This window comes from Podarcis bocagei (assembly GCF_964188305.1).
Source record: "Podarcis bocagei genome assembly, chromosome: 18".
Lineage (NCBI taxonomy): Eukaryota > Metazoa > Chordata > Lepidosauria > Squamata > Lacertidae > Podarcis > Podarcis bocagei.
Window position 1 is genome coordinate 6764844 of NC_138144.1, and position 26095 is coordinate 6790938.

Below are 26095 nucleotides of genomic sequence, written 5' to 3' on the forward strand. Positions count from 1 at the left end.
GCTCTGAGATGTGCCTATTGCGTGGTTTCTAATTCCATCCCTAGATGGCTGGTGGCGTGGCAGTTGCAGGTTTACTTATTTGGGGCACACAGCTGCTGAACTCTCTATGCTGGCATCAATCCTGCTGCACCACTGAAATAACACAAGCACCTCATATTTATGGCAGGGAAAGGCTTAGAATTCATGGGTAGGCAAACTAAGGCCCGGGGGCCGGATCCAGCCCAATCGCCTTCTAAATCTGGCCCACCGACAGTCCGGGAATCAGAGTGTTTTTACATGAGTGTCCTTTTATTTAAAATGCATCTCTGGGTTATTTGTGGGGCATAGGAATCCGTTCATTTTCCCCCCAAAATATAGTTCGGCCCCCCACAAGGTCTGAGGGACAGTGGACTGGCCCCCTGCTGAAAAAGTTTGCTGACCCCTGGAGGGTGCTGGTGGTTTTTGTCAGAGGTTTTCTTATGAGCCGCAGAACTGTGACCTAGAAAATGACCTAGTGTAAATTTCTTTATTGTTTGGTACCATTCTGTGCAATGTGGGCTTTCTCTGCCTTGGGAAAGGGGAGGTGGGTGGGTTCAGGCAGCCACCTCCTCTTCTATTCTCTCTGTCTGGGTAAGGGTAAGGTAAAGGTAAAGGTAAAGGGACCCCTGACCATTGGGTCCAGTCGTGGCCGACTCTGGGGTTGCAGCGCTCATCTCGCTTTATTGGCCAAGGGAGCCGGCGTACAGCTTCCGGGTCATGTGGCCAGCAGGACTAAGCCGCTTCTGGCGAACCAGAGCAGCGCACGGAAACGCCGTTTACCTTCCCACCAGAGTGGTACCTATTGATCTACTTGCACTTTGACGTGCTTTCGAACTGCTAGGTTGGCAGGAGCAGGGACCGAGCAATGGGAGCTCACCCCGTCGCAGGGATTCGAACCGCCGACCTTCTGATCGGCAAGTCCTAGGCTAGCATCAATATATCAGCAGTCTCCCTAAAAGCGAATGCAGAAAACTTAATACTGGCAGCAGCTGGGACAGGATAGGAAGCGAGGGCTGGGCAAATTTTAAAACGCGTCTTGAGCCACAGAGTCTCCTTCGGTCTGGGGGGTTGCAGAGATGGTTTGAAGCATTCGAGGGAAATGGGGTACGAAGCCGTCCTGCTCCACTGCGATCGGGTCGCCGTTTAGTTGCTGCAGAGGGTGGGAAAGGAAAGAAATAACTGAGGCCCTGAACCGTACGCAGGTATTATACTTCTGTGCCTTGCGGAAAGACATAACAAACAATAGATGCAACACGAAGACCAGTATACTAGATAGCACTGCAATTCTTATTGCATAATATACATGATTTAGTACAGATTTTCAAGCAAAGTAATAGATGCTTTCCTGTGGGCTAAGTGGTAAAACTTTCATGGTGCTGAAGGAGTAAGTGAATAACAACGTAGGACAGTGATCCCGGATAATCTGACTGTTTTGCTGGAATCTTCGTCATGACCACTGCTTCTTGTTCATTTTTCTAATCTATGGATTGTGCTGAAGAAGATTCCAGCGAAACAGTTAGATTATCCAGGATCACTGTCCTACATGAACGCCTAAAATTTTTTTACTGCTTAGCCCACAGGATAGCATCTATTACTTTGTTTCAACCATTTGTTGTTGTTGTTTAGTCGTTTAGTCGTGTCCGCCTCTTCGTGACCCCCTGGACCAGAGCACTCCAGGCACATTTGTCTTCCACTGCCTCCCGCAGTTTGGTCAAACTCATGCTGGTAGCTTCAAGAAACACTGTCCCACCACCTCGTCCTCTGTCGTCCCCTTCTCCTTGTGCCATGGTATTCCCAGTAGTGATGTATGGAAGTGAGAGCTGGACCATCAAGAAGGCTGTTTTGACTTATGGTGCTGGAGGAGACTCTTGAGAGTCCCATGGACTGCAAGAAGATCAAACCTCTTCATTTTGAAGGAAACCAGCTCTGAGTGCTCACTGGAAGGACAGATCCTGAAGCTGAGGCTCCAAGACTTTGGCCATCTCATGAGAAGAGCAGACTCCCTGGAAAAGACCCTGATGTTGGGAAAGATGGAGGGCACAAGGAGAAGGGGACGACAGAGGATGAGATGGTGGGACAGTGTTCTCAAAGCTATGAACATGAGTTTGACCAAACTGCGGGAGGCAGTGGAAGACAGGAGTGCCTGGCGTGCTCTGGTCCATGGAGTCACGAAGATGCGGACACGACTAAACAACAACAACATTGCAGAAATTCATGGCTGCCTGGAGAGAAAAATGCTCTTTATGATGTGCTGACGACATCATTACAGACCTCTCTTTTCACCTAACGGAGGCAGGGAAACTGTCTCTGCTCTGAACGGGGGTTGGACTAGATGACTCTAGGGGCCCCCGTCGAGTGCTACAAATCACTCTTCCCTCACGGTACCTGGTGATCCTGCAGTTCCTTGCGGTGGCATGCGTCCCTGTGTATATTACATCACACCTGGCAGCATTGTTTGTGAAGTCTGACTCAGGCACCAAGAAGTCTGGATTAACGGTCACCTTGAAAATGGGATGAGAACAATACAGTCAAGTTCCACCCCACTGTTTCCACTCCTAAAATCAGGCAGTGTCCTTAACTGACCAGCTTCAACTGTGGGCAAGCTCTAATCATAATAAGGATTGTTTTTCCTCTTCTTCTTCACCAGGAAAGTCTTGTTACAAGAATTCTAGGCTCTCAAATACCGTATTTTTCGCCCTATAGGACGCACTTTCCCCCCTCCAAAAATGAAGGGGAAATGTGTGTGCGTCCTATGGGGTGAATGCAGGCTTTCGCTGAAGCCTGGAAAGCGAGAGGGGTCGGTGCGCACCGACCCCTCTCGCTCTCCAGGCTTCAGGAGAGCCGCAGCACCAACCCCACAAGGTCGGGGGACAGCGGGGAGGCGGAACGCCACCATCCCACTGTCTCCCGATGTGGTTTGGAGGCTGATGGCGGGAAGACGCGTGCTTCTCCTCGCCGCCAGCCCCACAAGCTCCGGGGGCAGCTGGGAGGCGCAGCGCGTCTTCCCGCTGTCCCCGGACCTGGTCTGCAGGCGGGCGGCGGGGAGAAGAGCGCTTCTCCCCGCTGCCGGCCCCACAAGCGCCGGGGGGGGGAATAATTTTTTTTCCTTTGTTTCCCCCCCAAAAAACTTGGTGCGTCCTATGGGCCGGTGCGTCCTATGGGGCGAAAAATACGGTTGTCAGGGGTTTAGGTGCAGAGGCACGGGCAAGGGAAGAAACAGAGAGCGAAGGGGAGGAGACAGAGGAAAGGATGAGTGATGACGACGACCCGAGATCTCCCAGTCTTTCCAGTGAATCAGAGGATTCACAGAAAGGAGCACCAGTGGCCAGGGCAAGGGGGGAGTCTAGGGAGGCACCCCAGGAAGATAGAGCCAGAGGAGACTCAGGGGGGAGCAGCTGGAAATCGGGACCAGCGTCACCGCCAGGAAGCAGGGAAGAGGAAAGGAGCCAGGAGGGAAGCGCTGGCAGCTCACCACAGGAGGGAGGGCAGGAGTCAGGAGTGGCCACACCTCCATCGGGGAGCGAAGAAACGGTTAAGAGGAAAGTGGAAGGTTGGGCGCGCGCGCCAAGTTCAAATGCAGAGGAAGGCGGCGCAGTGAGCAGCCCCGAAAGGGAACCGGGTCCTAAAGCCCGGCGCAAGGAGGCAGAAGGGTCTGGGTCAGCGTCAGAAGAATCCCGGAAGGAAGAAGCCCCGGGGGGTAGAGGGACCCAGAGGAGGACAGTCAGGAGGAAAAGGTGGAGCAAGGCTAGGATATTAAGTTGGTGCGCACGGGGCGGAGACTCAGACGGAGCCTCGCCGATCTAGCTAGTAGACGTAGAGTTGCAGACAGCAGCGTGAGAATGGAAACTGTAATTCAATAAAGACTTTTACTTAATGACCGCTGGCTAGCGTGATCCTCTGTGAGCTAGGATCTTGAAGCAGCTCTGACAGTAGGCTCCGTCTCTACATTGTGGGCATCTGCAGCCTCGAGGAGGGGAGAGAAACAGGCGCCCACTAGCGAGCTCACGAACGGCAGGAGACATGACGGCTGAGCAGCAGATAGAGGACCTCAGAAAAGCAGTGGCACAACTGAACGCCGAGGTTCTCGCATCCAGGAAGAGAGAGGACGAGGCAGCTGCCGCCTGCAGGGATCTCCAGGTCAGGTTAGACGTACTGGCAAAGCAACCACCCCGGCAGGAGGGAATTGGGTTGGCGAGACGGACAGGCGGGCTGCTCTCTCACTTCGATGGGAACCTGCAACAGTATCCCAACTTTAGAGCCGACGTACTGTGCGCACTGCAACTGTTGCATAAAGATTTTAGAGATGAACAGGAGAGAGTGGGGTTCATCATGTCCCATCTGCATGGGGAGGCGAAAGCATGGTTGCGCAATTTATGGAGAGATAACGATCCGGCGCTCCAGAATGCGGATGCCTTTATTAAAGCGATGGATGGGTGTTTCTTATCAAGTATTGACATTGATCTTGCACGGAAGGAGGTGCATGGGCTGAGACAAGGGAGGGCCAGCGTCAGACAGTATCATGCACGCTTTTTCGCCTTGGTCAGCGCCCTGGAATGGGACAGAGATTCGGCTCCTGTAAGAGACCTCTTTTGGGAGGGACTGCACAACTCGATTAAAGATGAGATAGCGAGGGGGGAGAGACCCCGAACCACCCAGGAGGTCGTTCAGAGGGCACTGGCTGTGGGGGTGAGGCTGGAAGGACGTCCGTGGAGCAAGGACGAAGGACGTGGAGGGCGCGAACCAGCCGGGGGCCCCTCCTTCTTTCCCAGAGAAGCAGCGCGAGCGCAATCCACGCCTCCGCCAGGAGGAGGAGCCGAACCTATGGAGGTTGGAGGTGCAAGGGCTCAGTCAGCAACCAGAGCCCTAGCACCGGCAGCAGTGAAGACGAAGCCTCCTAGAGGGACCAGGAAGTGTTACGTCTGTGAGCAGCCAGGGCATATGGCGAAAGAGTGTCCCCAGAGGCCCCACAAGCTTACTGCAGCCTCAGCAATGGTGACTGCAGCAACGCAGCAGGGAGGACCACAGCAGGGAAACGACGATGTCTGGCTGGAGGAAGAGGCACTGGGGCCCAGCCAGACGTGTTAGTGACGCAGTCCCCAGAAATTTTACAGCCAGTGAACCCCCTCCCGCCCAAACCAGTAGTGAGGCTCACAGCATCTCTCCAGCTGCCCAATGGAATCACCATGGACGTGCCAATCACCATCGACTCCGGCAGCAACGCGGACTTTATAGGGCAGGAATTTGTCGACAGGCACGCTGTGCAGTTGCTGCCGGCCACACTGCCCCTGCAGGTTGTCACGGTGGATGGCAGGGAGCTGCTAGGGGGGCAAGTGGTGAAGCAGACGCCACCAATGGTGATGCGACTTGGGAATCACAGGGAAGTCATCAGCTTCAACGTCACCCAACTGTCTGACACGCCCATTGTATTGGGTATGAGTTGGCTGGACAAGCACAGCCCAACGATGGCTTGGTTCCAGAGGCAGCTGGTCTTCGGCTCTTCCTTTTGTGCTGAACACTGCATCGTACCCAGGCAGGAAGGAGAGGAAGAGGAATCACAGCTGCTGCTAGGCACGCTGCAAGCGATTCCCCACAAGTACGCAGAATTTCTGGAAGTTTTCTGCGAGAAGGAGGCGGACAGGCTACCCCCTCACAGACCATATGACTGCAAAATTGACCTGCTGCCGGGGGCGGCGCTGCCTAAAGGGAAGCTGTATTCCATGTCTGAGGACGAACTGCAGGAACTCAAAGACTTCATCGATCATAATTTGGAGCGCGGTTTCATCCGGGAGTCTAAGGCAGTGGGGGGCAGTCCTGTATTCTTTGTTAAGAAGCGAGACACGCCCCAAAAAAGACTCGTAGTGGATTACAGGATTTTGAACAGTGTGACCAAGCCGTCGGACTTCCCCATGCCCCGCATCGACGACCTCCTGGCGAAGGTACGGAAGGGAAAGGTGTTCACCAAGTTGGACCTGCGGGGGGCGTACAACCTCATTCGCATGCGGGAAGGTGATGAGTGGAAGACAGCCATGTTCACGCCACTGGGTACCTACGAATACAGAGTTATGCCTTTTGGACTGCAAAATGGCGCTCACGTTTTTCAAGCATTTATGCATCACGTGTTGGCGGGACTTCTCTACAAGACGTGCGTCTGTTTCTTGGATGACATCCTGATCTTTTCGGAGTCGCAGCAAGAACATGACAAGCACGTCAAGGAAGTGCTGGGCAGGCTAAAGCAACACAGGCTCTACGCCAAGCTGGAGAAGTGCCAATTTGACGTGCCGGAGGTGGATTTTCTGGGCTACAAGCTGTCTGCCAAGGGGCTCGCCATGGACAGCGCCAAGGTTCGAGCGGTGTTGGATTGGAAGAGCCCACGCAACCGGAAGGAGGTCCAACGGTTTGTCGGCTTTGCGAACTTCTATCGCAAGTTTATCAAGGGCTTCGCGATGCAGACGGCGGCCATCACTGACACCCTTAGCTCCAAGAAGAAGAAGTTCATCTGGACAGAGCAGGCGGAGCAGTCCTTTCAGGCCCTCAAGCGTCTCTTCGCGTCGGAAGAGCAGCTGCTTCATGTCAACCCCAGCATGCCGATGAGGGTGGAGACAGACGCTTCGGACAGAGCAGTGGGGGCGGTCCTGCTGCAGAAGGACCCGCAGGGCGTGTGGCGGCCGGGAGCGTTTTACTCCAGGAAGCTCAGCAAGTCCGAGCAGAACTACACCATATGGGACAGGGAGTTGCTGGCCATTCATGCAGCGTTCAAGGCGTGGAGGCACTTTCTGATCGGCGCCAAGCACACGGTGCAGGTTTGCACGGACCACAAGAATCTGGAACACTGGCGCACGGCACAGTTCCTGAACCAGAGGCAGATACGTTGGGCTGAGTTCTTTGCGGACTTCGACTTCCGAATAGAGTATGTCCCGGGGGACACCAACATCATGGCAGACGCTCTCTCCCGCAAGCCACAGTATCTGGAGGACGCAACACCAGCGGCCGCCATGCACATCTTTGCACCGACAGTGTGGGCGTGCGCCGCGGCGACCGTGGACCTAGAGGCGGTGCGGCGAGCGTTGCAGGGGGACTCCTTCGCACAAACGAAGATGGCAGAGGTGCGAGGGGGCAAGGCAGCGGCCGACGGTTTCCAGCTACGAGATGGCTTGCTCATCCGTAAAGGGGCCATCTACGTGCCGGGTGACGAACTTCGAGCCAAGGTGCTACAGCAGCTGCACGACGCACCCACGGCCGGGCACTTTGGCAAGGAGAAGACGGTGGAATTAGTAGCCAGGGATTTCTGGTGGCCTGGAATGAGAGGGGAGGTCGCAGACTACGTAGCGAGGTGTGACACCTGCCAGAGGGCAAAGCCGGTGCACAAACCGCCGGCTGGACTGTTGGAGCCGCTGCAAACTCCGGTCGAACCTTGGGAAAGGGTGGCTCTGGACTTTGTCACGGATCTGCCCAGCTCAAGGGGCAAGACGGCAGTGTTGGTGGTGGTGGACCTGTTCTCCAAGATGGCGCATTTCATTCCGTGTGCTAAGGTGGCCACGGCGGAGCAAACCGCCAAACTGTTCATAGACCACGTGTTCAAGGTTCACGGTCTGCCACGGTCTATTCTGTCCGACCGCGGGCGGCAGTTCATCTCGAACTTCTGGCAGAAGCTGATGGGCTTCCTGAACGTCAAGATCAATCTGGCGTCGGCGAGACACCCGCAGACCAACGGGCAAGCGGAGCGAGCCAATGCCATCATGCAGCAGTACCTGAGATGTTATGCAAACCAACAGCCTGCGACGTGGGTGGATTACCTGCCGCTTGCAGAGTTTGCCTACAACAACACGAAGCACGTATCCACGGGCGTCACGCCGTTCTTCGCCAACAACGGGCGGCACCCTAGAACCTTTCCGGGACTGGAATGCAGGGGAGAAGGGGAGCCGCAGTCAGCAGATGCGTTCGCGTCGGAGCTGCAGGAAGTCCACGATCAGCTGCGGCGCCACCTGGAGCTGGCTAAACACGCATACAAGGTACAAGCGGACAAACACAGAAGGGTTGGCGAAGAGCTCCACGTGGGAGACTGGGTCTGGTTAGCAGCCCACGCAGTGCCGGCCAGGTCGTTGGCCAAGAAGAAACTAGGGCATAAACAACTGGGGCCCTACCAAGTCGAAGAGCAGGTCAACCCGGTGGCTTTCAGGCTGGCGCTTCCGGAGGGTTCCAGAATGCATCCGGTGTTCCACAGATCGGTGCTCACTCCCTACAAGGCACCGCACAGGTTCCAGGAACCCGGAACGGCGCCGAGTCCGCTCAGAGAAGGAACGGGGCACGCGGGAGTGGCACAGGAGGAGCGCATCAACGAAGTCACGGAGATTTTGGACTCCAGATGGGGGGAAGAGGGAGTAGAATACTTTCTCGCCAGGGAGGGCACCCCGGCCAGTGCGAACAGCTGGGTGCCGGGCTACGCTTTAGACGAACCTCTGCTCAAAGACGAGTTTCATGCCCTCTTCCCACATAGACCTATGCCAGCAGACTTTTTCGACGACTGGCTTTTCACGCCCACGCTTTCGGACAGCACGTTCAGGGGGTTCGACTCGGACGAGGAACCAACACGAGACGTCCGTTCCCCGGAGGGGTCACCCTCGGGATCTGTCTCAGAACCCTCGTATTGGTGGGACGATAGGCCGGAGGAGCAGTTCCGCAGGAAGTGGCTGGACTGTTCCGGCCGAGCAACGCCGCCTGGAGGAAGTGCGGGAGAGACGGACATGGACATTTTCGGGGACGACCCTGGTTTCGAGCACGGCGGCACAGAGATGGAAGAGGAGGTGACTGTCGTCAACGAGAGCAGAGAGGAAGACCTGGAAGAGTTCCGCTGGAGGCCTGCCACGGGAAGCGACCGATATCCGACGTTCGTCCCTTTGCAACAGCAGCCCCCAGCTCCAGCACCGGAAGGAGGGGAGGGGGGACTGGGGGGCTTCGAGGGGGGGATGGATGTCAGGGGTTTAGGTGCAGAGGCACGGGCAAGGGAAGAAACAGAGAGCGAAGGGGAGGAGACAGAGGAAAGGATGAGTGATGACGACGACCCGAGATCTCCCAGTCTTTCCAGTGAATCAGAGGATTCACAGAAAGGAGCACCAGTGGCCAGGGCAAGGGGGGAGTCTAGGGAGGCACCCCAGGAAGATAGAGCCAGAGGAGACTCAGGGGGGAGCAGCTGGAAATCGGGACCAGCGTCACCGCCAGGAAGCAGGGAAGAGGAAAGGAGCCAGGAGGGAAGCGCTGGCAGCTCACCACAGGAGGGAGGGCAGGAGTCAGGAGTGGCCACACCTCCATCGGGGAGCGAAGAAACGGTTAAGAGGAAAGTGGAAGGTTGGGCGCGCGCGCCAAGTTCAAATGCAGAGGAAGGCGGCGCAGTGAGCAGCCCCGAAAGGGAACCGGGTCCTAAAGCCCGGCGCAAGGAGGCAGAAGGGTCTGGGTCAGCGTCAGAAGAATCCCGGAAGGAAGAAGCCCCGGGGGGTAGAGGGACCCAGAGGAGGACAGTCAGGAGGAAAAGGTGGAGCAAGGCTAGGATATTAAGTTGGTGCGCACGGGGCGGAGACTCAGACGGAGCCTCGCCGATCTAGCTAGTAGACGTAGAGTTGCAGACAGCAGCGTGAGAATGGAAACTGTAATTCAATAAAGACTTTTACTTAATGACCGCTGGCTAGCGTGATCCTCTGTGAGCTAGGATCTTGAAGCAGCTCTGACAACGGTATATATATTTTTCCCAACTTAAATTTTTATTAGTTTTCATCAAACATACATTCCAATACATTCATTGTATTAATACATCTCATACATAACATTAGCTCCATTGAGCTTTGGACTTCCTTCCTCCCCTTCGGTAAGTATCATATATTTTCATTATGTCACATATTTTATACATTTATCTATTCGATCATAAAGTGTTGAAGTTAATCAAATCCTGCCAGTGTCTTTAAAGATTTACAGTTATCTCTTATATAATCCAAGTATTTACTCCAATTTTCATAAAACTTTTGTTCATCCTGATCTTTTATTCTCCCTGATAGTCTAGCCAGTTCCGCATAATTAATCATTTTGACCTGCCATTCAGTAATAGTTGGTATTACTTCTGTTTTCCAATTCTGGGCCAACATAGTCCTTGCTGCTGTCGTGGCATACAGGAATAGATTTTTATCTTTCTTTTTAACATCTTTTCCAACTAGTCCCAGTAGAAAGGCTTCGGTTTTTTTTAAAAAAAGTATACTTAAACATTTTTTTTAAGCTCATTGCAAATTAATTCCCAGAACCCTTTCACTTTACTGCAATTCCACCACATATGGCTCTCAAATATAAAATAAAGGTAAAGGATGCTTAAGTCCAGTCAAAGGCGACTATGGGGTTGTGGCGCTCATCTCGCTTTCAGGCCGAGGGAGCCAATGTTGGTCCGCAGACAGCTTTCATGTGGCCAGCAGGACTAAACCGCTTCTGGCGCAATGGAACACCGTGACGGAAACCAGAGTGCACGGAAACGCCGTTTACCTTCCCACCACAGTGGTACCTATTTATCTACTTGCACTGGCATGCTTTCGAAGTGCTAGGTTGGCAGGAGCTGGGATAGAGTAACATGAACTCACCCCCTCGCAGGGATTCAAACCACTGACCTTCTGATTGGCAAGCCCAAGAGGCTCAGTGCTTTAGACCACAGCACCACCCGCATCCCATCTATTATTATTATCATTAACTGCATGAACCTGTGAGACTGAGAAGGCGATTGGGCCACATCCGGCCCACGGGCCTTAGGTTCCCTACCCCTGCACAAGAGCCACGTGCTTCTCTTCTGTGGTTTCTGTTGAGAGCTTTATCCTCCTTAAAAGGTAAAGGGACCCCTGACCGTTTGGTCCAGTCGCAGACGACTCTGGGGTTGCGGCGCTCATCTCGCTTTATTGGCCCAGGGAGCCGGCGTACAGCTTCCAGGTCATGTGGCCAGTAGGACTAAGCTGCTTCTGGCAAACCAGAGCAACGTACAGAAAAGCTGTTAACCTTCCCGCTGGAGTGGTACCTATTTATCTACTTGCACAGGCGTGCTTTCTAACTGCTAGGTTGGCAGGAGCAACGGGAGCTCACTCCATTGCGGAGATTCGAACCGCCAACCTTCCGATCAGCAAGCCCAAGAGGCTTAGTGGTTTAGACCACAGTGCCACCCATGTCCGTTATGACTCCGGATGACTCCTCATGCCCACGCCCATTTCCCTGCCAGTTTGAGGTTTGCAGCCAACCATACCTTGAGAATATAATTCCCAGGGGGGACGTCTGTAATGTCGATCCACTGGCAGTCAATGTGAGCATCGTATGTGTCGTAGCAGCCAGGACCCAGACCCTGAATGGAAGACAACATCATATCGCTTTGAGTATTTCTTTCGGACAAAATACTTCTCTGAACATGGTTTGTGCAGCCTTCTCCAACTAGCACCCCTCTCTACGAGGCCGGCTGGCTCCTTTTGTCTCCATAATTTTAAGAGCTGCCACTAAAGTTTATGTTATTTATCACATTCATATCCCCCCCCCATGAGCTCAAGGTGGAAATGGCCATAAAAACCTGTGATAAATAAAATATTGCCGTCTTGCCCTGGTGCTTCTAATATTCCATAGCTTTAGCTTTGATTGCCAGCTTTGATTTAAGTGGCCAAGTGGCTAATAATAATAATAATAATAATAATATTTTATTATTTATACCCTGCCCATCTGGCTGGGTTTCCCCAGCCACTCCGGGAGGCTTCCAACAAAGTATTAAAACACAGTAGTCTGTTAAACATTAAAAGCTTCCCTAAACAGGGCTGCCTTCAGATGTCTTCTAAAAGTCTGGTAGTTGTTTTTCTCTTTGACATCTGATGGGAGGGCGTTCCACAGGGCGGGTGCCACTACCGAGAAGGCCCTCTGCTTGGTTCCCTGTAGCTTCACTTCTCGCAGCGAGGGAACTGCCAGAAGGCCCTCGGAGCTGGACCTCAGTGTCTGGGCGGAACGATGGGGGTGGAGACGCTCCTTCAGATATATAGTGGACTGAAGCTGTTTAGGGCTTTCAAGGTCAGCACCAAGACTGGCAAGGAGAAAAGTGTCCTGTCTGCGGATCAGCAAGGGAACTGGCAGGGAAAGGCAAGCAGTGTCCCTGCAGAACAAAGGCAGAGGGGAACCCTGCTGTCCCTGCGTCTCTTTTCCCCTCACCTGAGTGTGAGCTGTGCAAGCGTATCGTCGCCGGACTCCTGCGTCGCACGTCGTATCCTCCAGGCAGAAGCTGGCCTTATGTCCTTCTGCCACCTTCTTGTGGGTGACGGCATCCAGCAGGTCATAGTTACTAAAGGCTTCCATGCTGTGATAATGGCTAAAAGACAAAGGTCCAGGTTTCCTTATTCACATTATTTTTAATCTGCAGTGATAGAGGAAAGCTTTTTCCACACTCTTGTTTTTCGTTTTAAATTTTTAAAAATACTTTTCAGGTTTATTCATTTCACTGATTTTACAATCATTTGAACATTTCGAAACTTGACTTCCTTCCCCCTCTTTCTGCGGTTCCTTAAATTTGTTTTAAGCATCTTCTACATATTAGTTGGTCTCTAAGGAAGTAATGACAAACCTAGACAGCATCCTAAAAAGTAGAGACATCACCTTGCCGACAAAGGTCCGTACAGTGGTGCCCCGCAAGACGAATGCCTCGCAAGACAAAAAACTCGCTAGACGAAAGGGTTTTCCGTTTTTGCGTTGCTTCACTAGACGAATTTCCCTATGGGCTTGCTTCGCAAGATGAAAACGTATTGCGCTTTTTTCTTAAAGCCGCTTGAAGAGGCACAGTTGCGACGGACCGTGCTTTGCAAGACGAAAAACATCGCAAGACGAAAAGACTCGCGGAATGAATTATTTTCGTCTTGCGAGGCACCACTGTATAGTTAAAGCCATGGCTTCCCCAGTAGTGATGTAAGGAAGTGAGAGCTGGACCATAAAGAAGGCTGGTCGCCGAAGAATGGATGCTTTTGAATTCTGGTGCTGGAGGAGACTCTTGAGAGTCCCATGGACTGCAAGAAGATCAAACCTCTCCATTCTGAAGGAAATCAGCCCTGAGTGCTCACTGGAAGGACAGATCCTGAAGCTGAGGCTCCAAGACTTTGGCCACCTCATGAGAAGAGAAGACTCCCTAGAAAAGACCCTGATGTTGGGAAAGATGGAGGGCTCAAGGAGAAGGGGACGACAGAGGACGAGATGGCTGGACAGTGTTCTCGAAGCTACCAGCATGAGTTTGACCAAACTGCGGGAGGCAGTGGAAGACAGAAGTGCCTGGCGTGCTCTGGTCCAGGGGGTCACGAAGAGTCGGACACAACTAATCGACTAAACAACAACAACAAGGTGCTACTGGATAAATTTTTTTAATTTTTAAATTTATTTCGACTGCATTAGACCAACACGGCTACCTACCTGAATGCATATTCTAGATTAACTTATTTTGCTCATTTATTCATCTACTCCAACCATATAAAACTGCAGGTTATGACAATAATTCTGCCAATGTTCTTATCGGTTTACAAGCATTTCTGGAAAATCGGGACACTTGGAGTATGGGAATGTCGTGGATAGCAGGACAGGGTATATTGATTAAATATTATCCTTCCTCACTCACACTAGTGAGCTGGTAGCAGAGTACATTCCCCTGTATATTGCAGGAAACTAGTTGGTAGATTCGTTAGAATCTCTTAAATTAAGCAATCCAGTCTGGCTTGTCCAGGTTGGATTTGTTCCTGGTAAATCCCCTTTGTTCCATCTTAAAAAGAATAAAGACACAACAGTCCTCTCTGGAAAGTAATAAGAAGTTTACTTACATTCAGTTCGCAGTATGATCCTGAAGGCAGGCTTTAGCTTGTAGCTACAGAAGAGAGTGTGGGTTCATCTCATATGGGGATTCTGCCCATGTGCTGCTGGCTGAGAGCCAGCAGACAGCAAAAGAACATCAAGATGGAATAAAGCGAAGAAGAGGAAGAGGAGGAGGAGGAGGAGGAGGAGGAGGAGGAGGAGGAGGAGGAGGAGGAACAACCAGGAGGAGGAACCAGGAGGAGGAAGAGGAACCAGGAGGAAGAACCAGGAGGAGGAGGAGGAGGAACTCAAGGGCATCCTGATCAAATTTGCAGATGACACCAAACTGGGAGGGGTGGCTAACACCCCAGAGGACAGGATCACACTTCAAAACGACCTTGACAGATTAGAGAACTGGGCCAAAACAAACAAGATGAATTTTAACAGGGAGAAATGTAAAGTATTGCACTTGGGCAAAAAAAATGAGAGGCACAAATACAAGATGGGGGACACCTGGCTTGAGAGCAGTACATGTGAAAAGGATCTAGGAGTCTTGGTTGACCACAAACTTGACATGAGCCAACAGTGTGACGCGGCAGCTAAAAAAGCCAATGTAATTCTGGGCTGCATCAATAGGAGTATAGCATCTAGATCAAGGGAAGTAATAGCGCCACTGTATTCTGCTCTGGTCAGACCTCACCTGGAGTACTGTGTCCAGTTCTGGGCACCACAGTTCAAGAAGGACACTGACAAACTGGAACGTGTCCAGAGGAGGGCAACCAAAATGGTCAAAGGCCTGGAAACGATGCCTTATGAGGAACGGCTAAGGGAGCTGGGCATGTTTAGCCTGGAGAAGAGGAGGTTAAGGGGTGATATGATAGCCATGTTCAAATATATAAAAGGATGTCACATAGAGGAGGGAGAAAGGTTGTTTTCTGCTGCTCCAGAGAAGCGGACACGGAGCAATGGATCCAAACTACAAGAAAGAAGATTCCACCTAAACATTAGGAAGAACTTCCTGACAGTAAGAGCTGTTCGACAGTGGAATTTGCTGCCAAGGAGTGTGGTGGAGTCTCCTGCTTTGGAGGTCTTTAAGCAGAGGCTTGACAACCATATGTCAGGAGTGCTCTGATGGTGTTTCCTGCTTGGCAGGGGGTTGGACTCGATGGCCCTTGTGGTCTCTTCCAACTCTAGGATTCGATGAACCAGGAGGAGGAGGGACCAGGAGGGACCAGCCCTTTTATGGGGTCTCCCAGGGTCACACCCATCTACCTGGTCACACGCAGGGGGAGGATGCGCCAGACCAGGTGTGACAGGAAGTCACCAGGAAGTGGACCAACACCCCCTTGTGTGTCCACTCTGGGCAAACAGGAAGTGTTGTGCTTGACTGCTTTTGTTGCATCCTTCATGGAGGACATGCAGTCCCTGGGGAAACGCGAGTGGGGATAGCTGTTGAGGTCCTACTTATCAACATCCCTTTTGGATATCTACTGGGGACAGAAATGCAGAAGAGAGAGTTCCGCCCCAGCTGACCACCTTGGCTTGGCTTGGCTTACTCACTTGTGGCAGCTGTGCCACTCCCAAGCGTGGTATGGTTTGACCGGGAGGAAGTCTGCTGTGCCTTGGTTCTTCACCCTCTGCGGGAAGCGAAGGAGGACCCGGTAGCTGATGTTGCTCAGTCCTGGCTGGTAGGCAGATCTGCAGGAAAGAGAGGGAGAAGAGGCCATGGGTGATGGAGGAGCCAAGTTGGATGCCAGTATCCTGTCCCAACAAGGATTTAAGGGACGTGGGTGGCACTGTGGGTTAAACCACAGAGCCTAGGACTTGCTGATCAGAAATAAAAAAGGTTATTTATGTATGCCACCACTGCGGCCCGTGTTTTGTTAGCCCCAAAATGGAAAACGAGCGAGGTCCCAACTAAAGAGGAATGCAATTTAAGCTGACAGAATATGTGCAGCTTTCAGACTTAACATATGAAATTGAAGGAACAAGTTACCCAAACCTGACTCTGCAGTCACCCAAACCGGGCCCCAAAATATGTTAAACCACAGAGCCTAGGGCTTGCTGATCAGAAGGTCGGTGGTTCGAATCCCTGCGACGGGATGAGCTCCCGTTGCTCGGTCCCTGCTCCTGCCCACCTAGCAGTTCAAAAGCATGTCAAAGTGCAAGTAGATCAATAGGTACCACTCTGGCGGGAAGGTAAACGGCGTTTCCGTGCGCTGCTCTGGTTCGCCAGAAGCGGCTTAGTCATGCTGGCCCCATGACCCGGAAGCTGTATGCCGGCTCCCTCGGCCAGTAAAGCGAGATGAGCGCCGCAACCCCAGAGTCGGCCACGACTGGACCTAATGGTCAGGGGTCCCTTTACCTTTACCTTTTTATCCTGTCCCAACAGATGTCTCTTTGGAGTTTGGATTTGATATCCCGCCTTTCACTACCTTTAAGGAGTCTCAAAGCGGCTAACATTCTCCTTTCCCTTCCTCCCCCACAACAAACCCTCTGTGAGGTGAGTGGGGCTGAGAGACTTCAGAGAAGTGTGACTGGCCCAAGGTCACCCAGCAGCTGCATGTGGAGGAGCAGGGACGCGAACCCGGTTCACCAGATTACGAGTCTACCACTCTTAACCACTACACCACACTGGCTCTCTTTGGGGGTTGTTGTCCCCTCCAAAAGCAGAACCCAAGTCTTACGGGATTTGGGCAGGGAGCTGCTGAAACAGGTACTGACCGGCAGTGAAGACAGTGAAAACCAACTTCCCGGAAGAGCGATATTAAAAACATCCCCGGAGAACTGCGCTTCCGTGTCTGCGGATGTCAGTCGGCTGAGATCACCGTTCGTTATATGTTGCACTGTAAGTTAGATGAAATTCTGAGGGCTAAATACTTAAGGAAACCCCTCAAGTCCAATTGGCACCTATAAAAGGTAAAGGGACCTAGTTCTTCCTGGCTGAGGTGTGTCCACGAACTCTAAGCCCCTTCTTTTCCGGCTCCAGGATAGCGAGACGGGCAAGGAGTTCGCCTAGCGATCGTCCTACTGTACAGATGTGAAATTTGCATTCGTTGCCCCACCTATTTTTGCCACAGGCCCCGCCCCCACAAGCATGTAGCCTCCTAGAAGGTAAAGGCAGCCCTCTGGCCCAAGTTAGGCCTGCAAATGCCCCCCCCCCCCAGTAAGGCAGGTGCAAAGGTGAGTTGGAAGGGACCCAGAGAATTACCTGGTCCAACCCCATAGCCAGAGTTGCCCATACGGGGATCGAACCTGCAACCATGGCGTTATCGGCACATTGCTCTAACCCAGGCATAGGCAAACTCGGCCCTCCAGATGTTTTGGGACTACAACTCCCATCATCCCTAGCTAACAGGACCAGGGATGATGGGAGTTGTAGTTCCCAAAAAAATCTGGAGGACTGAGTTTCCCTATGCCTGCTCTAACCCACTGAGCTATCCTGGTGCTAGTGGTCCATCTAGGTCAGTGCTGTCAACTCTGGCCGGCAGCTAGACCTTTAATATGCAAGGGAGATGCTCTCCTTCTGAGCTACGCTCTTCCCCGATGCAGACAGAAGTTTGGATGCCAGACTAGAAACTTTTCCACTGGTTGGGAATTCTCCACAGCTGGCAGGGGCAGTATTCTTGCGCTGGCATAACAAAGCTTCGAGAGCTCTAAAGAGAGCTATTTTTGGAGTCTATTCAGGAGGGCGAGGGAAGGTGAGGAGGGAAAGAAGAGGCCATTCATGGACTGAGTGAGCAAACAAGCAAAGGCTTGACCCTTTGGCATCCGCTGCCCTGGGAGAACAGCTATGTTTGTTTGGGTGTTTACAGGAAACGTAGTCATTTCATTCTACCCTCCCCTCCCCACCAATATTTTTTTCTGCATTTTTCCAGCTAGAATCAATAAGCAGAAAAGGACTGTTTGATGTTCCAGGGTACTGCCCAGTGGCTACAGACGCCTTAACCCTCACGCTGCCTTCCTTGCCCAACTGCAACAGAACAGACCTGCAGCGGCGGTTCGAATCCCCGCAATGACGGGGTGAGCTCCCGTTGCTCGGTCCCTGCTCCTGCCAACCTAGCAGTTCGAAAGCACACCAGTGCAAGTAGATAAATAGGTACCGCTCTGGTGGGAAGGTAAACGGCGTTTCTGTGCGCTGCTCTGGTTCGCCAGCAGCGGCTTAGTCCTGCTGGCCACGTGACCCGGAAGCTGTACGCTGGCTCCTTCGGCCAATAAAGCGAGATGAGCGCCACAACCCCAGAGTCGGTCACGACTGGACCTAATGGTGAGGGGCCCCTTTACCTTTACACCCCCAGAAACAAGCTGATGGTGGGGAACTGGGATTGCACGAGCCATTGTTAAATTCTGGCATCCCTGGGCCAGTGCACCTGGAGCCAATCCTTTGCTAATTATGTAAAGTGTGAAGCCAGTTCTCCAGTCTTCTGCTTCTTCCAGGACTACTAAGGACCTTTCTTATTACAGTGGTACCTCGGCTTACAGACGCTTCAGGTTACAGACTCCACTAACCCAGAAATAGTACCTTGGGTTAAGAATTTTGCTTCAGGATGAGAACAGAAATCGCACAGTGGCGGCGCGGCAGCAGCGGGAGGCCCCATTAGCTAAAGTGGTGCTTCAGGTTAAGAACAGTTTCAGGTTAAGAACAGACCTCTGGAACGAATTAAGTATGTAACCAGAAGTACCACTGTATTATTATTAATAATTGAATTTATATACCACTCTATACCTGGATGTCTCAGGGCGGTTCACAGAACAAAATCAAAATATAAAACCACAAAATATTCAATCAAAATAAAACAACAACAACCTAAAACCTCACATTTTAAAAGGATGTCAATCAAAAACCAAAGGCCTGGTTAAAAGGAATGTTTTTGCCTGGCTTAGTTGAAAGGTGTATAATGAAGGCACCAGGCGAACTTCTCTGGGGGGAGAGCATTCCACAGACGGGGAGCCACTACAGAGAAGGCCCCGTTCTCGTGTTGCCACCCTCTGGACCTCTCGAGGAGGAGACACACGAAGAAGGGCTGCAGAAGATGATCTCAGGATCTGGGTAGGTCATAGCTGTCAACGTTTCCCTTATTTAAAGGGAAATTCCCTTATTCCGAATAGGATTCCTCGCAAGAAAAGGGAAAAGTTGACAGCTATGGGGTAGGTTCGTATGGAAAGAGGCGGTCATCATACCCCTGTGAAAATTGTGTTGAATACACTTTGGACAACTTTGCCCTCAAGGAGGATGAGTTTGGACAGTGACTCAACTCTAAAGAACTAGGGAACTAAAATAAAAATCATAGAATTATAGAGTTGGTTGGGACCTTGAGGGCCCAACCTCCAGAAATGATGGCATCTCAACTGAAGCATTAGTTGCAGATGGCCAGATAAAGGTAAAGGACCCCTGACCATTAGGTCCAGTCATGGACGACTCTGGGGTTGCGGCGCTCATCTCGCTTTATTGGCCGAGGGAGCCGGCGTACAGCTTCCAGGTCATGTGGCCAGCAGGACTAAGCCGCTTCTGGCGAACCAGAGCAGCGCACGGAAACACCGTTTACCTTCCCGCTGGAGCGGTACCTATTTATCTACTTGCACTTTGATGTGCTTTCGAACTGCTAGGTTGGCAGCAGCAGGGACCGAGCAACGGGAGCTCACCCCGTCATGGGGATTCGAACCGCCGACCTTCTGATCGGCAAGCCCAAGGCTCTGTGGTTTAACCCACAGCGCCACCCGCGTCCCGTCGACCAGATGGCCAGATAGCCTCTGCTAAAAAACCCCTCCAAGGATGGAAAATCTTCCACCTTCTGAGGGAATTCCACTGGGGAAAGCAACGCGCAAGGAATCGTAAACCCGCAAGCTGAAAACAGACACTGGCTTTCCTGGTCTGGATTGCACCATGAGAGGAGAAGGCCCTATTGTGCTATATCCCTTGCAAACAACCCCCCCTCTTGCAATGGTTCTTTGCCCATTTATGAAAAATAATAATAATTGCACCATGCAACCGCACTGCCTTCACCCAACGTGCACCCGAGACGTAAATGCGAAGGTATGTCCCTCTCTACCTTGCTAGGCAATTCTCCTCCGCGGCGCATTTCAAGGCGTACAGCTGGACCCGTTGGATGTAAGTGCCTGCTTCGATGAAGTACGGATCAGGAATCAAATCCGGGAGCCCTAGGAGGGAGGAGGAGACACGGGAAGGTCAGCAAGACTCATTCGCCCCCTAAGCAGAGCAAGCAGCTCAGATTTGGGATCTGTTGAGTGTTGGCAGTAAAATAATAATAATAATAATAATAATAATAATAATAATAATAATAATAAATTCAACATACACCGCCCTATACCCAGAGGTCTCAGGGCAGTTTACGACAAGACCACAACATATAAAATCAAACAAAAAGCAGTAACCCAATAACCCCACCCTCCAAAAGCCACATTCTAAAAGGGTGTTGGATGTCAATAAGATCAACCAAAGTCCTGGTTAAAAAGGAATGTTTTTGCCTGGTGCCTACAGGTGTATAATGAAGGCGCCAGGCAAACTTGCCTGGGGGTGCAGGAATCTCAGCGAAAGCACCCCTGCTTAAAAACTTACAAGGAGGGGGAGTCCACAACCACCTGAGGGAGACTGTTCCACTGCCAAACAACTCTTAACCATCATAAAGTTGTTCCTGGTGTTTTAGTCTCCTTTCTTGTAATTTGAAGCCATCTAAACAAGTTAGATTTATTGCCCTTTACCATAAAGTCCCAGGGCAGGTTACAACAATGAAGATCTATCTATCTGTCTATCTGTCTGTCTGTCTGTCATCTGTCTATCTGTCTGTCTATCTATCTGTCTGTCTGTCTGTCTGTCTGTCTGTCTATCTATCTATCTATCTATCTATCATCTATCTATCTATCTATCTGTCTATCTATCTATCTATCTATCATCTATCTATCTGTCTATCTATCTATCTATCATCTATCTATCTGTCTATCATCTATCTATCTATCTATCTATCTATCTATCTATCTATCTATCTATCTATCTATCTATCTATCTATATCATCTATCTATCTGTCTGTCTGTCTATCTCTCTCTCTCTCTCTCTCTGTCTGTCTGTCTGTCTGTCTGTCTATCTATCTATCTATCTATCTATCTATCTATCTATCATCTACAACCATTAACTTTTTTTCTTGCAAACATTTTTATTTGTCTTTACAAATACAAAGTTATAATAATCCAAATATATATCCACATGCGGGTGGCTCTGTGGGTTAAACCACAGAGCCTAGGACTTGCTGATCAGAAGGTCGGTGGTTCGAATCCCCGTGCCGGGGTGAGCTCCCGTTGCTCGGTCCCTGCTCCTGCCAACCTAGCAGTTCGAAAGCACGTCAAAGTGCAAGTAGATAAATAGGTACCGCTCCGGCGGGAAGGTAAATGGCGTTTCTGTGCGCTGCTCTGGTTCGCCAGAAGCGGCTCAGTCATCCTGGCCACATGACCCGGAAGCTGTACGCCGGCTCCCTCGGCCAATAAAGCGAGATGAGCGCCGCAACCCCAGAGTCGGCCATGACTGGACCTAATGGTCCGGGGTCCCTTTACCTTTACCTTTATATCCATATGCAGAGATTCCTCCAAATCTTGGGACTTCCCCTCAACCCCCTTCCATGAAGTCTCATTTTGAACATTTACAACTGCATATTCTTCCATACGCTAACTTTGATATCAATCTGTATTGTCCATGGTATGTGTTACTCTACAAGAGAAAATTCTGCAAGCTACAACCATTAAAACCAGTCCCTTCCAGGCATGTCCAACAGGTAGATCGCGATCTACTGGTAGATCACTGGACATCTGTGGCAGATCACTGGCAGATTATTGGCTCCCTCCAAAGGAACTCAACCACTTTGTCTCCCCTAAAAAAAGCTAAACAACTTTGCCCTGAACCCCCAAAAACGGGCCTTCCTCCTTCCTAAAAAAAGTTCATCAACTTTGAACCCCCCAAAAGGGGGTAGATCACTGGCCACTCTCTTGGGAGTTGGCCACCCTTACAAACAATATATAACACCCGCAAATATCTGAAAGGCTGAGACATGGAAAATCAGATAATTACAAGAAAAGCGCCAGCCATTTCATTAAAAACAGCCAGTTCCCTAAAGATTTACAAACTGACATCCGAAAGCAGTTTACAACATGATGGTATATGTAAAACAGTTATATATATATATCTAAAACAATTGTAATTTTTTTATATAAAGCAATGAAAAGTGATAAATATAAGTATTATAGGTTAAGATGTTGAGTAAGGATAAATGATAGAGGGTAATAATAATAATAATAATAATAATAATTTTTTATTTATACCCCGCCCTCCCCAGCCAAGGCCGGGCTCAGAGCGGCTTACAAGCAATAATAAAAACAAGATGAGTGATTATAACTTAAAAACAAAAATAAAATACAACATTAAAATAATGGAACATTAAAATATTAAAATGGAGCCTCATTGCAGGAGAAGGAAAAGAAAAAAGAAAAAGGGGGCGGAGGGAATCAAATTGGCTCCAATCCAAAGGCCAGGCGGAACAACTCTGTCTTACAGGCCCTGCGGAAAGAGATCAGATCCTGCAGGGCCCTGGTCTCATGAGACAGAGCGTTCCACCAAGTTGGGGCCAGTGCTGAAAAGGCCCTGGCTCTGGTTGAAGCCAATCTAACTTCCTTAGGGCCTGGGACCACTAGGGTGTTGTTATTTATGGACCTTGAGGCTCTCCGTGGGGCATACCAGGCGAGGCGGTCCCGTAGGTACGAGGGTCCTAGGCCGTGAAGGGCTTTAAAGGTCAAAAGCAGCACCTTAAATCTGACCCTGTACTCCACCGGGAGCCAGTGCAGCTTGAAAAGCACTGGATGAATATGCTCCCATGGCAGAGACCCTGTGAGGAGCCTCGCTGCAGCATTCTGTACCCGCTGGAGTTTCTGGGACAGCTTCAAGGGCAGCCCCGCGTAGAGCGAGTTGCAGTAGTCAAGCCTGGAGATGACTGTTGCATGGATCACTGTGGCCAGGTCGGGGCGGGAAAGGTAAGGGACCAACTGCTTGATGCGGCGAAGGTTGAAAAATGTTGCCTTGGCTGTTGCTGTGACTTGCACCTCCATGGAAAGGGAGGCGTCAAGGATTACACCCAAACTCTTAACGGAAGGCAATGGCACTAATTGGGCCCCCGCAAGAGAAGGGAGTTGGTCCCTCATCCCCATGCTATCCCGACCTAGCCATAGGACCTCTGTCTTTGAAGGATTTAGTTTCAATCGGCTCCCACGAAACCATCCAGCCACAGCTTCCAAGCATCTGGTCAGTGTGTAAGGGGCCGAGTTGGTGTGGCCATCCATCAGTAGATAGAGCTGAGTGTCATCAGCATATTGATGACAGCCCAGCCCAAAGCTCCGGATAATCTGGGCAAGAGGGCGCATAAAGATGTTAAAAAGCATTGGGGAGAGAATTGCGCCCTGCGGCACTCCACACACCAAGGAGTGGCGTGACGACATTTCCCTCCCTAGTGCCACCCTCTGTCCCCGACCAGAGATAAAAGAGCACAACCAGTTACGGGCTATGCCCTGTATCCCCACGTCTGCAAGGCGATGGTCCAGAAGATCATGATCGACCATGTCAAAGGCTGCTGACAAATCTAAAAGGATCAGCAGTCCTGACCCGCCTCGATCCAGTTGTCTACGAATATCATCTGTTAGGGCAACCAGAGCCGTCTCCGTCCCAAAACCAGGACGGAAACCGGACTGAAATGGATCTAATGCCGATGTTTCCTCCAGAAACCTACCAAGCTGTTCAGCAACCGCTCTCTCAATTACCTTACCCAGGTATGGAAGATTTGAAACTGGGCGGTAATTGGATAGGTCTAAGGGATCTAATGAAGTTTTCTTTAAGAGTGGACGCACCACTGCTTCCTTCAGTTCCCCTGGGAATGTCCCCGTGTCAAGGGACAAATTGATAATTTCAACCAGGGGGGTCCGCGCAACATCTGGACACTCCCTAATCAGCCAAGACGGGCACGGATCAAGGAGGCAGGTGGTGGGCCTACCAACTTGGAGGAATCTATCCACATCAGTAGGGAGTATCCGATCGAAATGGTCCAACACTGGACCTGAAGTCAGTCGAGGGGCCTCCAGTTCAGTCACTGTGTCTAAATTGGCAGGGAGGTCACGGCGGAGCAACAGGACTTTCTCCGCAAAAAAGCTCGCGAATGCCTCACAGCTGTGGGTTGAATTTGTGCTTAAATTTGGTTGTCCTCCTAAGGACGTTATTGACCTAATTATTCTAAAAAGTTGTGCCGGGCGAGAGCTAGCGGATGCAATGGAAGCTGCAAAGTAAGATTTCTTAGCAGCTTTCATAGCCATCTCATAGGCTTTCATAAGCGTCCTATAAGATGTTCTTGAGGCTCCGTCACGAGTCCGTCGCCATACTCGCTCTAGCCGTCTGAGATCCCGCTTCATTTTCCGGAGCTCCTTAGTAAACCAAGGGGCCCGGTTTCGACGGGGTCGCAGAGGACGCTTAGGCGCGATCTCATCAATGGCTGCCAAGAGCCGGTTATTCCAGTCCTCAACAAGGTCATCTAATGAGTCGCCAGGAGGAGCAGGGTTCCGCAAGGCTTGTCGGAATCTATCAGGATCCATCAGTTTTCGCGGACGAGCCCAAATAGGTTCGCCACCCGAGCCGGGGAGGAGCGGGAAGTCAATCTTGGCTTTTAAAGCGTAGTGATCAGACCATGGCACTTTCACAGCAGGGAGCATGATCACATCTATGCCAGCCCCAAAGATCAGATCCAACGTGTGGCCTGCTTGATGAGTGGGGCCCAAAACAAACTGGGAGAGCCCTAGTGTTGCCATGGAAGTCACTAGGTCTAGAGCCTGTGAGGAGGGAGCGGCATCGGCATGGACGTTGAAGTCTCCCAAAACCAGTAGGTTTGGGAACTCCAAGGCCCAGCCCGCCACCACCTCCAGCAGATCTGACAGGGTGGCCGCAGATGTGCTGGGTGGTCGGTACACCAGCCAGACAGCCAAGCTCTCCTTGGTGCCCCACACGAGACCAACATATTCAATGCCAGAGATCGCCGGTGATGGCAGAGCTCTGAAAGAGCAATCCTCCCGGAATAACAATGCTACTCCTCCCCCCCGACCTAAGGGTAAGGATTTGCTGAACTAAATATCTGAACTGGAATACAAAAAGGGAGGTGTGAGGAGGTCAAGAAACTAGTGAATGAAGTATAAGATATGAAAATACTAATCTTTTTTCTGTTTTGTTTTTTGGTGCTTTTTCTTTTTTCTTTATTCTGTTAACTGTTCTCTACTGTGTACCTCTATGTGTTGTGTTTTGTATTTTCTCATTTTTGTAGTTTTTTTGGTTTTTGTATTCTATGTTTAAACTTTGAAGTTTTTGATTGTTTATGATATGTTAATAAATATTACTTTTAAAAAAAGAAGTGATAAATATAAGAAAACAACAGTGGCACGTACGTCCAATCAACTCAGGTCCCAGATGTGCAGGCAGCTGTGCCAGCACTTTGGGCCACTTAGCCTAGTGTTGTCTGCACGGACTGGCAGCATCTAGAGCAACTCTCTAGAGTTTCCCAGGCAGGCAGCATCTCCCAGCACTACCCGGAGATTCCTTTGGGGAACTTCCTTGGGCAAAGCAGGTGCTCTCTCACTCCTCTCTGCCCCCCACACCAGTGCCCCCCGCCCCAGGCCACAACCATAGTCGGCCCTGAGGTTAAGTGTCTCAGGCTCTGAGTTCGAGTCCCACTTTGGGCGAAAGATTCCTGCTGGACTAAACGGTCCTCTATGCCCCATCACCCCCCAATACTCCCCAACCAGCTCACCATGATGAAAGAATCGGGTCCCATAGCCCGGCCTCCTGTTGGGGGTGCTTGCCGTCGAGGGGCGCTGCCTGGCGCCGGGGTAGACGTCGTAGAAGATGCTATTCCACCGCTGGAAGGGGTTCCGCGGGTCGTCCCTGCTCGAGGCGCTGGGGGCCGTCTGGGATCCCTCTTCCTCGGGGACCGGGTCCCCCTGAATCTCGTTGCCCCCCATCGGAGGCCAGCTACCAGCCGGGCCGCTCCCTCGAGCTGCCCCTGGGGTGATCTGTTGCTGCTCTTGCAGCCGGCTTGGAGAAGGGGTCCCGGGGAGCGAGTCATTGCGCCCTCGGGGACCCCTGTCCGCGTCTCCCCGGCTGGCCTCGACGGAGCGGACCCCCATCCCGGAGCCTTCTTCCCCCCAACCGGGGAAGCCCCGGGTGGCCTGGAGGGCGACGGG

General features: G+C 51.3%; 1 protein-coding gene across 1 annotated transcript; it reads right to left on the reverse strand.

Moving 5' to 3' along the window:
• Nucleotides 1–824: 824 nt before the first annotated feature.
• Nucleotides 825–25888, reverse strand: LOC308577641 (protein-lysine 6-oxidase-like). The gene is made up of 7 exons (XM_081178017.1): nucleotides 25663–25888; nucleotides 19878–19986; nucleotides 15388–15525; nucleotides 12214–12370; nucleotides 11276–11371; nucleotides 2404–2519; nucleotides 825–1168 (listed from the first exon to the last, which is right to left on the reverse strand). The coding sequence occupies exons 1-7, from the start codon at nucleotides 25871–25873 to the stop codon at nucleotides 1162–1164; spliced, it is 834 nt and encodes a 277-aa protein (XP_081034143.1). The 5' UTR covers nucleotides 25874–25888; the 3' UTR covers nucleotides 825–1161.
• Between the last annotated feature and the right edge of the window lie 207 nt (nucleotides 25889–26095).